Raw genomic sequence first — 15494 nt, forward strand, 5'->3', positions numbered from 1 at the left:
TTTCAAAGCAAAGCTTTCTTCTTTCATTACCAGTAAAGAATGTTTTGAAATAAAAAAAACCCAAAAACCATTTTCCCAGAATCTGCATTTTTACTTAGCATGATACAATTTATTACTTTATTTTTAAAATTTAGAAAGAATTCAAGCCTGAATACTAGTTGATATTTTTTCAGATATCAAGCAATTCTGACCCGATTCATAAATATGATTTTCTGACACAGGCAGGAAAGTCTGCTAACATTCACAAATTACCAACAACTCTTCCTTCAAGTGTAAGATGGCTGAGATTTAGTAGTTATGATTAATTTTTCAGTAAAGATACAAACTTAAATCTTGATTTTTTTGGGGGGGGAGGCAACATTTTAAATAGTCAAATTTCATTCCACTTCCAGGTTTCAAATCAAAACAAAAAAATAATGAAAATTACTCAACTGGCAACAAGTCCCATATTTCAATGTTATTTTTAACCCAACAATTATAACCTACTGCCAGTAATTATTTATATGTAGCTACCTGTTTTTATTAAATAAGCACTGGTCAGTTGCTTATAAAAGAATAATTTGCAAAAATGGTACTTGGCACCAGGTTACCTTAACGCTTCTGGTATAAACAAACGTACTTAGAAAATACCAGCTCTTAAGCACATTTTTTTATCTGTAATTTGAATTTCTAAAAGCATTTTTTAAATGTTACTTTTCCATTGATAGATTTCTAAGGAGTCTAGTCCCAGATAACATGGTTGATTTTTAAAAAACAAGTCCCTAAGCCACATAGTAATGGAATACTATACTTGTTTTTTATATAATATGGAAACAGTTCCAGGCAGACCAAAAGAAGAAAACCTGCCAAATCGAAGTATTGTAAAAAAAAGTTCATCTTATGTAGTACCCCCAAGCAGAAAAACTCAAAAATAAAAATCAAAAGACCACCCTCCCCACCGCTAGGCAAAAACCCACCCCAAACACCTTAGTTCTGAGCCTAACATTTCCCTAAAATGTTAATACCAGAGCTTTAAGGTACTTAAATCTGTACCAGTAACCACTGCAAGAGCCACTCTAGAGGAAATGCCACCAATGGTTCAGCAGCTGCCCGCCCAGCCCTTACCACCCCCTCCCCAATAATATGTAAAAGCTCCTGTTAAGTTTTTTCTTATGCTAATAAAGGCATACCACCTAGTGTGCTAAACCTAGCAGCGTTAGAGCAGTCAAGTGAAAATAGGAAGCCGACAGGAATGATCTCAATGCCTACTTAGAAGAAACAAAGCAGCAGACAGGACCCTTTGCCCTCTCTTGTGTATGCAGGGAAGTGGCTGAATTAAACAGTCAAGATATACCCACATTAACAAAAATTTAATAAAGCTTCCCCAAGACACCAGAATAAAACCTGACCTTTCCAGTCAAAGGGCACAGAGAGGCCTCTTCCATGTCCTGGAATTGAATGAGTTCAAAGATTGGCAATAAAGGAAAAAAGAAAGCATTAGGGGTGTGATGGGCACAAATCTGGGAGTTTATCGAACAGTCACACCAAGTTTCTCCAGCACACGGACCCCCTTTTCTTGGTATTCTTGTCGGGTCATCCAGAAGTTGTCTTTGTCTTTCATGATATCTGCTAGGACTGCACCCCCCAGGAACACCATGTGCTTTCTGCGGGGTGGGTCTTCAATGCGAATCTTAAATTTCTAAAGGAGAAAGATGATAAAACGTCACATGCACATAGTGTTTGCTGCATTCTAAAAATGACTTTTTCATATATTCTCTTGTTGCATTCTCACAAAAGTCCTGTGATGTAAGTAGGACAGCAGGATTTGGTATCTGACGGATAGAGACATTCTAGAATTTGCCCAAAGCTCATAGCTGGGACATCACAGATGCGTCCCGTGTGCTTAGAACAGTCCTGATTTACACCTGTCACCCCATCATTATTCATACCAACAACCCATCAAAAGTGTTCTGATTTGAACGATAAATTCCACGATCACCCTACGGGGAGCCCAAATACCAGTTCTGATTGTGGCAGCTTTTCCCATCAAAAGGGTGGATGACCGCATGGGTCAGTCACTCAGCTGATTGTCAAACGAAGCTTGGATAAAAGGACTTCTATGGTTTCTTCAAGGTCTCATGATTGTAGTCCCATGAAATAGAGTAAAACTGAAGTTCTTTTCTTATAAGCAAAGCTTACTTTCTGCTGTCTCAAATGCAAATGAAATAGTCTCATAAAGACCAAACACGGTCAAAATAAATCACGGGGATATTGGGAAAAATGAACACAGTAACCAAAATGAAAGAGAAGTGGGAAAAGTGTGATGCTCTATGGCCAGGATTAACTGTCTTAACAAGGACACACCTCAATCTGTTTGGTCAGTCAACACCTAAAAGAAGAACCTTAAAATGAGGTGCAGTTTCATTTACAGTGTCACAAATCCTACAGAAACTATGTAACTATGTCATTCTGTAACTGTCTTTGTCACATACATGAACTGTAGCATGACATATAAAAACACCAGTTACTTATTAATCAATTCGGAGGCTAATCTATTGGTATAATTGTTCAAATTACTGTTTTGCTCTTAGGCAGGGGTCAGCAAACGCTTTCTGTAAAGAGCCAGACGGTAAATACTTGTGGCAGGTCTCTCTGGCAGCCACAGATAGTATGTGACAATAGGCTAACACTCTGTAAAAGAATGGTCCTGGCTACTTATAAAGAAACCAGCAGGTGTGGGCAGAGAGCTGCAGTGGGCCACCCCTGCTCTAAGGGGGGGCTCGGGCAGGCCCCGGAGCAGCTGGCGGCTGCGTCTCTCACTGTACCTTGCTAACCCAGGACGACTGGGTACAGGAAGTTTTCTTCTTCTTCACTGCTGCTGCTCTCTGCCTCCTCCCTACACCCCACAGCCCCTCTGAAATGTCTATAGGCCACTCCATCCACCACGCCTTGCCCAAGTCACCTACAGATCCCCAGGTGATTCCTGCTTGTACCTGCTCGTACGGCATGTGTGTGCATGCGCCATCATTTCCCGACATTATCCTTAGTGACTGTCCTGTCCCTCATACCCTCACTTGACAAAAATCCAACTCAGGTGATCAACTCTCTCCTTGTTCCTGCCCTCAAGCACCTGAACACTACAGGAGAGAAACTCAGCCTCTTACTTTAAGTGTGTCACTTACCTCATTGGGCCCTTTAGTGCGACTCGGCAATCACATTATATTTCTCTCCTCTCTCTCTTCTCTCCAAGACAATCGTTTCACTCTTCCTCCTCTAGTTTACAAACCTCTACCACCGGCTCCCTCCTCAGAGCCTCTCAAGCCGTCTTTCTACATCCACCTCTCTTCTCCCACCCCCACCCCCCAAGTCTATTCACCACACCAGACTTAATGATCTTGGTTGAATGCATACTGTATAGTGTACTTCACATAGTCCAGTTTGTAGGGGGAAAAAATCAATGTCAAACACTCATCAATCTTAGATACTAGCTTAAAATTTTCTTTTTATTCTACATGTCAACAACTACCAATTAAAGTCTTTTCAAAAGCTATGATAGTTGATGGGGACGCAAAAGAATTGGAGACATGATGTTTTACAATCTGACTGGGGAGATAAGACATATGCAAGAAACAGCCAGAACCTACAATCAGAAACATGAGACAGTCCAAGAGTAGCATTAAAGGCTGATCACATATCCAAAAAGTAGATTGAAAAAACAACCCCACCGAGTGGTACATTTCTCCCTCCACAGTAGAGCAGGTTCTTCCTATGTACTCAGAGGCACCTCGATTCTAGGCTCTTCATCACAGATGAACCAGAACGTGTGGCCCTGGACTTAGTCGTCTCCATCCACTGAATATAGACAGAGGCGACCACAAGTCTGACCATTCTGGGACAAAGCGTTATCACCTTGAATCATTTACTTCTTCCTGTCTCTTCAAGGCTGTGCTTGACTGCCTTGGGAATTTGTTTAGGAAGACTTCTTGCGCCCTCTGGTGGGTGTCAAGATTCACAAGCTAAACTACTTTACAGGGTTTTAAAAGTATGTTCAAAACAGTTGGATTACTGATTAATACTTACAGAAAGTTTTTCCACATCTCCCTTTAAAACTCGTTCTAAGTAAAGCTGCTTAAGTTCTCGCTCCAACCGTGATGGCAGCCCAGGATACATAGTAGATCCTCCAGAAAGCACAATGTGCTTATAGAATTCAGATCTAGAAAGACACACCACAATAGGTACTCATTGGGGTTTCAGAGTTTTTCTGTTATTTATGTCAGCCTCAGGGGGTTGCTGGGAATTAAATAAAATTTGACATGTAAATCGCCAGGCTTAATGTTTGCTATTACTATTGTTATCGATAACAACCCCTCTTTACATATAAAATGCTATAATGTTGATGAAAATCCTTCTAAAGCCCATGACACTTTCTTGCAGATGTAATTGAGTCTTTTGATAATGACCACAGTTAACATTCCGCACTTCCAGTATCTGGGCTGTGTTATCACAGGGCTTTCCTGCAACCTCTGACATGTGGCTGTTCACTCTAATTAACCATACTCTACTAAGACTCCAGTTCTTTCGAATTTTTCCATTTGCCTTCTGTAGTTTTCTCTTTTGTTCCTTTGCCTTGAGGCTTTCACTGTTATTTCTGCTTAGATTGATATGTTTGTTTCTTACAGTTCTCTCCTCCTTCCTTAAATATGCCGCTGGTTATGATACCAGACAATCAAATCTAAAATAACTACATATGTAGTCAAAGCAATATCATCTGAGGGAGGGTCTAAGGAACTCTCCTAAGGAAGTTCAGGAGTGAAGGGACATCCATTTGGGCCTCATTCAAACTGGCTTCCAGGTTTTTGCTTACTTCCAGGTTCTCAATGGCTCAGGCCATTGTAATTCTAGCTTCTAGAAGAACAGTGGTTTTTGTTTTAATTGCAGAAGTATGCCTGTGAGTGCAGATACGCCAAGCAGTTAAATATGGCTCCATGTGACATGTACCCATGAGCTTTCAATATGTGGCACACACACACAAACAAAATTGGAGCTGTGCTCCTTTGCAATGCCAGGTCTGTGGAGAGGCTAATGAACTTGACTCAAGTGCTTTAGGAATGCCAAAACTTTAATCACCATCAGAAAGAATGTGCTTTTAAATACAATTGTGCTATGAATGCATTAATGCTCATTAAATCAAAGGAAAAATCATCTACCTAATTTGTTATGAGAACTTATAATTAAGATGTCTAGATGAGATTTTTGATCATCTTCCATTAGATTTATAGCTTTGTTATGAGCCAATTGCTATTTTTATTAATTTCCATTATTATCCTGCTCCCCCAGCTGCTCAAAAAAATTAGGTCGGTATTTAATTCAGGGTTACAAAAACAAGTAAGCAAACATTTGCTTTACAAAATGCTTCTGAATTCCTCAGTAACCAAGGTGTAGAGGAGGGCTTTCTAACTATGACTCAAACTCTAGATGCAATAAAAGATTATAAATCTTTTGTACAACTAAATAAAAATTTTTGTATGGCTAAAAACACCATAAGCAAGAGACAAATAGTAAATCGGGAGAAAATATCTGTAACAGATAACAAAGAGCTAATATACAAAGAATTTTAAAAATTGAGGGGGAAAAATTACAAAAATTCTATAGAAGAACAGGCAAAAGCCATGAACAGATAATTCATCAGAAAAAGATATAAAAATGGCCCTAAACATAGAAAAGTATGTTCAACTTCACTCTTGAGAGATGTAAATTAAAACTACACTGAGATGTCATTCCTCACTTATCAGACTACCATAGAAGTAAAGAAGTTGACAAACTCTGTGAACAAGCTGTGGGGACACAGGTGCCTTCATATATTACTGGTGGGAATGAGAAATGATACAACCTCATTAGAGGGGAACTGGGTGATAACAAAACTACGTCCATTTACCCTTCGACCCCAAAATTCCCCCTCTAGAAATATTTTCAGAACATACATGCCCAATAATACAAAAAAATACAGTGCACGCAGGGTTATCAACTGCAGCATAATTTGTCAACACAAATATTGGAATCTACCTAAATAACAAGTCACTGAATAAACCACGATGTGTATCCATTGAAAAAAAGAACGCAACTGGAAAAAAGAATGAAGACAATTCCTAAGAAATGGTATAGGATTGTTTAGGATATATTAAAGAAAACAAAACAAAAAGCAAAGTATAAAAGAGTATGTATGGTATACTGCTTATACTACTTTTTGTGTAAGAGGTAATAAAAACCACAGAAGGGATAAACCTGAAAGTAATGAGATGATTTACTCACAGAGAGAGAGGAGGACGAGAGTGGAAGACAAGGAGAGTAATACTCCTAAGTATACCCTGTAACGTAGTTTTGACTATACTGTTAATGTTCTACCTATTCAAAAAACAAAATTAAAACTGAGCCAGGGATATCGGGTGCCACAAAATGCAATGGACTCAAAAAAATATGGGGGCACATCAAAGGACATAGAAGCCTGTCTGAAGGGACTCTCATTGGCCAAATCAGGAACAAGTTGAGCGTCAAAATAAATAAAGACTAATAAATTGTAACCCACTGGGGAAAAAAGTCATGAATCGATACTGATAATAAACAAAACAAGGTAAAATGAAAGCACTTCCTTTTGCTAGAATGCTGACTTATATAAGTAAGGAGGAATGATGGATTTAGAAAATCACCTTTTAACCACCATCACAATAAAAATGGATTTAGACAAGAATCATCAATACATGCTAAAAGGGGTGTGATGCAGAGCTTGATGAGGAACAGAAGATTTACAGTCTCAAAAGTACTTTCCCACAAATTACTTACAGAACCACCATACAGTGGAGCAAACAGGAAACCGCATTAAGAGCTTGACACTAACATCACCACTAAGGAGCAAACACACATCACATCTGGATGTGAGCCCTGAGGAAGACATTTCACATATGTAGTGTTTTAGCCAAAAATGCGTAACCTGAATCTCATCATGAGAAACATTCGAAGCCAGATTGAGAAAAATTCTCTAAAATAATTGGCCTGTACTCTGCAAAGATGTCAATATCACGAAAAGTTGAGGAATGGTAACAGATGAAAGGTGACTAAGAGATATGCCAACTAAATACAATGTCTGATCCTAGATTTGATCCTTTACTAAAGAAAAGAAAAACTGTATGAAGGACATTATTAAGACAGTGGATGAAAATTGAAATATGGATGGTAGATAAAAGTATTTATCAGTAATCAATCGCCTAAACTTGATAACTGTTGCAGCTATACAAGAGAATTATCTTCAATTTTAGGAAATACAAAGTGAATATTAAGGACTAAAGAGGATATATGCATTCGACCTACTCTCAGCTCAAGAAAAACAGGGGATAATAAAGCAGATACGTAGAACATTCAAATTAGTAAAACAGGAAACTGGATTAAGAGTATACATGAGTTCTCTTAATTTAAAATAAGTTTTAAATTATTTCAAAATAAACAGTTTAAAGTGGCTGAAACACAATGATATAATATCCAGTGTCACCCTATCAAAAAACTGTTTTGCCTTATCTATTCAAAAACATGAGTGAGATAACAGACTTACCTGGTATCAATGTCAGCAGCCTGGATTGTGTTAAAAAGCAATTCAGCAACACCCACTCCCTCAACATTGATCAAGTGAGGCTGGAATAAAGCTTCTGGTGCTTCAAATCTCTCTCCCCCAACTTTGATAATGCGGCCATCTGGGAGCTAGAAACCAAGAATAACAAGGTATTAGTCAGCAAACGATTTCACATTTTTCCAGTGTTCCGTAGAACACTACGTAGTACTTTAAAACACATCTATTTTATAACCAAAATGATTATCAGCAACGTATTTCTCCCAAAATACATTTTTGAAGGAAAAAAGGTAGGGTACATTTAGATCATTGTTTTTTATTATCATACTCTGTTCTGCTTTTAAAAACGGTATGCCATGGGGCTGGCCCGGTGGCTCAGGCGGTTAGAGCTCCATGCTCCTGACTCCGAAGGCTGCTGGTTCGATTCCCACATGGGCCAGTGGGCTCTCAACCACAAGGTTGCCAGTTCAATTCCTGGAGTCCCACAAGGGATGGTGGGCTGCGCCCCCTGCAACTAGCAACGGCAACTGGACCTGGAGCTGAGCTGCGCCCTCCACAACTAAGACTGAAAGGACAACAACTTGAAGCTGAACGGTACCCTCCACAACTAAGATTGAATGGACAATAACTTGACTTGGAAAAAAATCCTGGAAGTACACACTGTTCCCCAAGAAAGTCCTGTTCCCCTAAAAAAACAAAACAAACAAAAAAACGGTATGCCATGACCCAAAATACGAGGAATTTCTTGGAGAAATCACCAATGCCCCGTGAGTGCATGATGTGCTCCGGGCGTATGCTGAGTATAAACAGGCAGCCAGCGCTGACCAACCACTGCATTTGATTATCACTGGTTATCAATGCTGCTTCTCTTACCACTCTAACACATTTGTGATTTGATGGATACTTTTACCATGTAGCATAAACACATTCAATTAAAAATTTTAAGTAATTTCTTTCACCAAATAATTACTCTGTGAAACTTTATTATTTTTGCCACCAAAACATTTTATATCATATGAAGAAACTTCTGTCAAATCATTTAACCTGCAAAATGTTTATGCAACACTGATCTAGACTATTTTTGGTTCTGTTGTAGCCTATTAAATTTTAAATGATAGCAGGTAAATATAATTTTATTTTTTATTTAATTTTAATTTAAGCAAATACGATTTAAACAAGTCAGATACTGTTACAACATGACCTTGTGCAGAAAACTCTTAAGTCACATCATGTTTATATTTAATTAAATGAAAAATGTTAAAAACGTCCTCTCTTAAACCACCTCATAATTCACTGTACTAAACTAAGTTACAAGCATTCTTATATATGCCAGTATATGACACATTTCTATAGGAGGCACCAAAGTTAGTTTTACATTAACATTTCTAACAGTGTATTTATTTATAATAATATAATTACAATAATTATATTTAGATTCCAAAATCAACTTTCCGATACAACAAAGTCCCATAAAGCAAGTTCTTTAAAACATTTACTTCATGTTTGCTGTAATTGTTTACAGCTACGTGCAGAGCAACCATACTTTTCAAAAACTCCAGAATTGTTTTTATAAATTATACATTTCTAAAAAAACAAATAAAAAAAAAAACACAAAAAAACCCATCTTGATCCAAACATTTACCCTTAAGAAAAAGAAAAAAACCCAAAAACTATCAGGTGAGTTTAAAAATCACCCAAGATATCTAGAAAAACGTCACATGAAGACTGTTTTTAGCAAACTCTCTGTACCTCACAGTTCAGCCTCTCTGATGGTGTGAGTTCTCTCAACTCTGGCTACGGCCACACTGGAGCCACCTACCCTAGGAGCCACCTACCCGTAGGACCTACTAAGACTGCATGGCTTCCATTTCTTTGCATCAGATATTATCCTTTATTTGTTCGTCCTACCCCTCTTCACTTACTCATCAGTTTACTGTTTAATGTTGTTATTGATACATACATTTTTGTAATCTACCTCAAATTCTTTGAGAAAGGAGAGCATTAATAAAACATGTCCTACAGTTTTAGTTCCTTTATCCTTTGCCACATGCCACTTTCTTCCAAACAAGTCAGGTGTATGAAAAATTATAAATCTAGAGGAACTGTCAAGAAGATTTTGGGAAACAATCCCCAGGGGATACCTGGGGATCATTAAGTTGCAAAGTAATGGGTTATTGCCTATTTGGATCAGTATCTTTAAAAAATAAAACAATGTAACTCATAAAAATGCATAATTATTTTTAAAATGACTATTTTGCACATATTTGTAACATGTAGAGCTTCCATGAATCAAATGGTTTAAGGATACTTGCTTTTATTGCCTATTACTCAATTTCATGTTAGTAATAACTAGACCAAAGATGAAATCTGGAAGGACTTGATATCCAGATGATAGACTTCAGATAGCAATACATCACAAATTAAGGTAGAATCAACTCCCCTGGTGGAAGCTATAGCAAGGTTCTAAGTCTCATTAGTTACAATTTCAAAGTAACGTTTGTTTTCAACATAAGTCAGGAAAAGACTGCCAACTACTGAATAATTAAAGCAATACTACTCTAGAATGACCACTTCCCAATATTTCTTAGAACACTATTAGTCCCATGAAATGCTGAAGAGCCCTGTAGTCTAATAAGGTTGAGAAACAGGTATACTGTACTCTCACAGCAGACCAAAGGCTCTGAAAGTCCTGCAGTAAAGCAAAACTGACTCCCAAACTTATTTGACAATGTGACCCCATTTTAATTTTTGTGAAATACCCATAAACATTTCAGGGAAATAACATTTTGTAAAATACATGCTGAAAATGCAATTCCAGATACAAGAATCTCAAAATTACATCTCATAACTAATTATATCCTAAGGTAAAAAGCAATTTATGATTCTTGCTTTATTTCACATCATATGGTGCCCTGAAGTAATTAAATCATAAAATTTTAATATAGAAAGACATTAAAGGTCACGCATATACATATTACAACACCCCAAACAAAAATACTGGATTCTAAGAAAACCTCCTTTAAGCACACACCAATAATCATGCTTGTCCATTTTAAAACCATATACATATCATACACTGGAAATACTTACTGTGTAAGATTCAACTAATACTGTTGTTTCCAGGGCCAGTTTCTGCTCTTGCTCAATATTATAGCCCACGTAACACAGTTTTTCTTTAATCATGCGAACTGTTTCAAAATCAGCAGAATGGTTGAAGGCATATCCTCGCAACAGCAGCAACTGATACAAAACAACAAAACAGTAAATTCATAATTAACCTGAATGAATTCAACTCTGCAAAAGCTATTACTGCTCACTAAATATGTCCCATCAATAACAAATGCAACAGAAAGTGGATCCTTAGCTCTTAATGAATATTTCAGAAACGGACATTACTTTGCCATAGAAGCATTTATATTTCAGTTTCACAGAGTTACAGAATTAACAGTTTATGAGTAACAGGTAAAACGAGCTAGAAAAACAAGGTAGTTTTTAAGAGTACTGTTTGAATATTAATAAGTAGACAGTTTTGATAAACAATCAAAAGTCTATTAATAAATATTATTTTAGTACCAGAGTCCTATAATCTACAATTTGCTCAATTAATGCTATGTTTATAATATCCCTAGGTCTTAGAAAGCTTTACCCCTGGTTTGTAGTATAATGTCTGACATACACTAGATGGGCAATAGACTTTGTTAAACAGATGAATGAAAAGAGAATTCAACCTGCTGATAGAAAGAAAAAAAATGCATCATAAACACAACAGAACTCTTTACATAAAAACTCTAAAAAATAAATCCCCTAATCTTAGTGTTTATGTACATAAGAACGTTGCTGGAAATTCCTTTGGTGGTGACCCTAGGACAGAATTTTGGCCTACAATGAGTATATTATAACTCTCACTAACTTAATCTCATTATTCCTCTAAATGAGACTAAAAGAACCCAGTGTCAAAGGTGACGACGATGCAACCCAATTTGTTGTACAGACATCATCCTACAAGTTTCTCAACAGCAGTAGCAAAGACATTTTGGACTTTATAATTCTTTGTTGTAGGGTCTGTTCATTGTAGGATGTTTAGTAGCATTCCTGCAGTTTTAATATCCAAAAAATGTCTCCAGACATTGCAAAATGTCCCTGCAGTGCAGTATCGTCCCTGGTTGAGAGCCACTGACCCAGAGAAGATACACTAACTACAGAATTCGGGTACAGACAATACTCTAAACTTTTTTAACATTAAAATTGCACATGCCTCCAAATAGTAACATCATATACTTTCTCCGGCAATGTTTTAAAGAAAATTATAACTAATTATAGTCAGAAGTACAGTTTAAAATAGCAAACACTAAAAATTAGATATGTTCCATGAAAACTACTAAATCTTAAAGTCAGGTACATCTGGGCCCTGTTTTTAATCAAATACCATTAATTTGCTATCACTGTATTTTGTGGGAAAGGACAAGAACAGGTAATCTAACCAAGATGACAGCTTTAATGTATATCTGTTCAAAGAAAGGTTTTATGGCAGAAAAGGCTGCCTACGTTGTTCAAGGCAGTTTTAGGGTCTCTTCCGTCTTTGAAATATCTGTCTATCCCTTCCTTGGGAACAGCAAATATAATTATGTAATGCAATAATGTATTCTCATTAGGATACCAGAGATCATGTGTGTAAATCTCATATGTATTTTTATATGAATAATTGGGTAATTGGGTCATTTCTCCACTGGTGCAGAAGATGTGCTAGAATCCTAAAGCGATACCTTCACTTTATGTTAAGTCAGTAAACACAAACTACAAAATCTAATTTCTATGACATTTTCTTTTGCTTACCTTGATTAGATATCTAGTAATATCCCTCCCGGCAATATCCAGTCTCCTGGTAAGGTGAGGGAGAGAAAAGCCTTCATACACTGGGCAGATGTGAGTTACACCATCTCCAGAATCCACTACTACTCCGGTCAATAAACCTGGGTAAGAATTAGGTTTTAAATAGAAAGCCCACTCAGAAAAATCAAAGCCAGTCAATTTCAAATATTACTACTGAAACCATACTAGGAACTTCACTGATCAGAATGGTCTAGAAGCCAGCATTTTTTTTATTATTTGCTTGTTTTGAAGTATGTTTCTCATACACGGACACTAAAGTCAGTGTTCTCTCAACGTCTCTTATGAGATTTTTAGTCTAATCATGGGCTACTCCAGGCGACAGGAAGAAAAAGACTTTGAGACCTAAGACTGAAAACCAACACGTTCTTAAAGCTCAGTGTACTTCTTTATTTTTCTTTCCAACTTAATCTCAATCCCTGAATTCCCTCGAAGCGAAATTTTCTAAACTATCGTGGATAACATTTATGAAAACCATTGTGAAAGGTAAGTATTACACAACTTGGTAGTGAACCTGTTGAAAGTAGTCCTTTGTTATTATTTTTGTTATATAGTATAGTCAAAACTGTGCTGTTCTGGAAAACTTCCTGTTGATAGTAGGTAGCTAGAAATCTGAGAACAATTAATCATGGGTCGCCAAAGGATCACCTCAATTATTCATCAGAAACCAGAAAGACAATGTTAGTTAAACCTTATAATAAAAGAAGAGCAAAGAAGCTGCCTTATTTAAAAGTATAAATGATTACAAAAGTTAGTGTTTTGCCTTTTGCACTAGGCTTAATTTTGGGGGAAACCCTCCCCCAAAGAACTTTTTCTAACTCACATTTTCTAATAGAATGCTTTTAACAAACAAACAAACAAACAAACAAACATAATATGTGTAATCTGTAACTTGTTTAAGCATCCTTTTATCATTTTCCCATCCCTGAATCGGCTCTCTCCCTCTTTACTGACACCCACTTGCATGCACTATAGTATCTAACTGTAATAATTTGTCTTCTAATACATTTATTCAAACCACCTTTTTTTAAAGCTGATACAAGTTATCTTTCCTTGATTGATACTGTAAGCTTCATAAAAATCATATACTGCCTTTTAATGTTGCATTCTTTTAAACAAGAGACTTTCTGTTGCAAAAAAGAGAAATCCACATCATTAATTAAAAAATACTCAGTAATATCAACTAAAGCAGGGATTTACATTCATTTTCCAAATGGATTTTCTCATCCAACGTCACCTTGTTTTCCACCACTCCCACCAGCTTACATACTGGCCTTTCCCTGTACACATGTGACCTATTTTCGGTGCCACACCCCTTTTGTCCCTGGATTATATTTTGTTGCCACTTCAATTCCTAAGGATTCTTTAAGGCTCAACCTAGTTCTTACCTTTTTTTTTGTACTTTCCCTGACCAATCTAGTCTCCAGCCCAGATTCCTTACTTTCAGTTATTCCCCTCAACATGGCTGTACCATGCAGCCAAACACACCTTCCTAAATCACCACGTCGTTTATTTCTCTTATTGAAAAATCTTCCGTGACTCTGAATCGGGGTGTCCAAACTTTTTTTCAACGTTTTTTACCAAGGGCCATATGCGGTAAAATACACAAACAGCCGGGCCACTCAGTCGAGGTGAAGTACGTATTGCCTCACCTGGTTTAAGTAAACTAAATATACTTTTGGAATTTGCTGCGGGCCAATTAAAAATGGATTGCGGACCGCAGTTGGCACACGGGCCGCAGTTTGGACACCCCTGCTCTGAATGCTTCTTCCTATTTTTTTGTTTTAACTGGTAGCACTAGCCACCTTGTTTCAAAGGAGAATTTTACTATTACTTGAGTTCTTTTGTTTAACATTACTGGACTACCATTTCTCAAATTAAGGATTCAATAATTAAATAAAAACAGCTAAATATCAGGAAATAAGACAGGGTATCTTCTTACTGGATGGAAATAAGTTTATGAATATTGCTAGAAAAAATTGTTAAGGTCAATTTTATTCAAATATAATTCAAACAAAAATGTACATTTCAGAACTGTCCCATCCCCACCTCCTAAATGGAACTATTATTATTATCACCAGTTTCAAAGCTTAGATTGAAAAAGTTTTATACGTGTTTTTCCCAAAGTATTTTCTAAAATAAATTCTGAAATTTATTATTTTTTTAAAATGAAACAAAATTACCTAGATGCAGACAAGCACTCTTTGTAAAGTAACAAGTAATTTCTGATTCTTTCTTCCAAGGAGAAACTACTCATAGCTGGATTGTAATGGTTTTAAGGGCAAGGAGACCACATCTAGCTTATGCATTGTCATATTCTTTACACTAAATACGATGCAAGACACATGTCATACTTGGTGAACGAATAAAGTTTTAAAAATTTAGTTCCCTTGAGCATTTTCTAAGTATCTATATGTATGTAGTATACTACTAAAGACAGTTAAATAAACCCAGTATGTATTTTTACATGGTGATTTTTAATAATCCATATATAGAAATCTGATGGATCACTTTAATATTAAAATTTGTTTTCTAAGTACTGTGTCATACACACTGCTTAAGTGCTAAGGCTCGAGACTTAGCTCAGGTGTCACCTTCTTCAGAAACCTTCTCTGATGTGCTGAATCAAAATTATGTCTCCATCTTTTTCCCATTAGACTTGAGATCATCTTTACATTTCAAGTGCTTACCAGACTCTGTGGAACAGATCTCACAGTCCCCCAAGTTTTCAATAAGACCATCAGAATATAAAGAGCTTCTCCCAGATGGCCAATATTTTAAATTGACAGGGAGACAATTATTAATGGCAGTACCAAGAAAACCTAGGAGCCTCCTCCATTAAATCTACACTTCAAAAGTTAGGAGGGTACTACCAAATGTGTACCTTCTTCTTTGTGTTTATTATGTATTTAACAAGCATGATATATATATATTTTTTTTGACTCTGCCAATTCTGAGGACAAATTCCATGTTTACTCTCCACTGCATAAAAATTTTTACTTCGGCCGGGCTG

At 36.7% G+C, this 15494-nt stretch overlaps 1 protein-coding gene across 2 annotated transcripts in view; it reads right to left on the minus strand.

Moving 5' to 3' along the window:
- Positions 1-345: 345 nt before the first annotated feature.
- The window catches only part of ACTR2 (actin related protein 2), a 31304-nt gene continuing 16155 nt past the window's right edge, over positions 346-15494 (minus strand). For both annotated transcript variants that reach the window (XM_033124854.1, XM_033124855.1), the window contains 5 exons: positions 12428-12564; positions 10685-10834; positions 7580-7725; positions 4060-4192; positions 346-1678 (listed from right to left, as the gene is read on the minus strand). In XM_033124854.1, the coding sequence (XP_032980745.1) occupies positions 1508-1678; positions 4060-4192; positions 7580-7725; positions 10685-10834; positions 12428-12564 (737 nt within the window). In that variant the 3' untranslated portion in view covers positions 346-1507. The remainder of the gene's footprint in view (positions 1679-4059; positions 4193-7579; positions 7726-10684; positions 10835-12427; positions 12565-15494) is intronic.

The sequence above is a fragment of the Rhinolophus ferrumequinum genome, chromosome 13 (genome assembly GCF_004115265.2).
Source record: "Rhinolophus ferrumequinum isolate MPI-CBG mRhiFer1 chromosome 13, mRhiFer1_v1.p, whole genome shotgun sequence".
NCBI classification, from domain to species: domain Eukaryota; kingdom Metazoa; phylum Chordata; class Mammalia; order Chiroptera; family Rhinolophidae; genus Rhinolophus; species Rhinolophus ferrumequinum.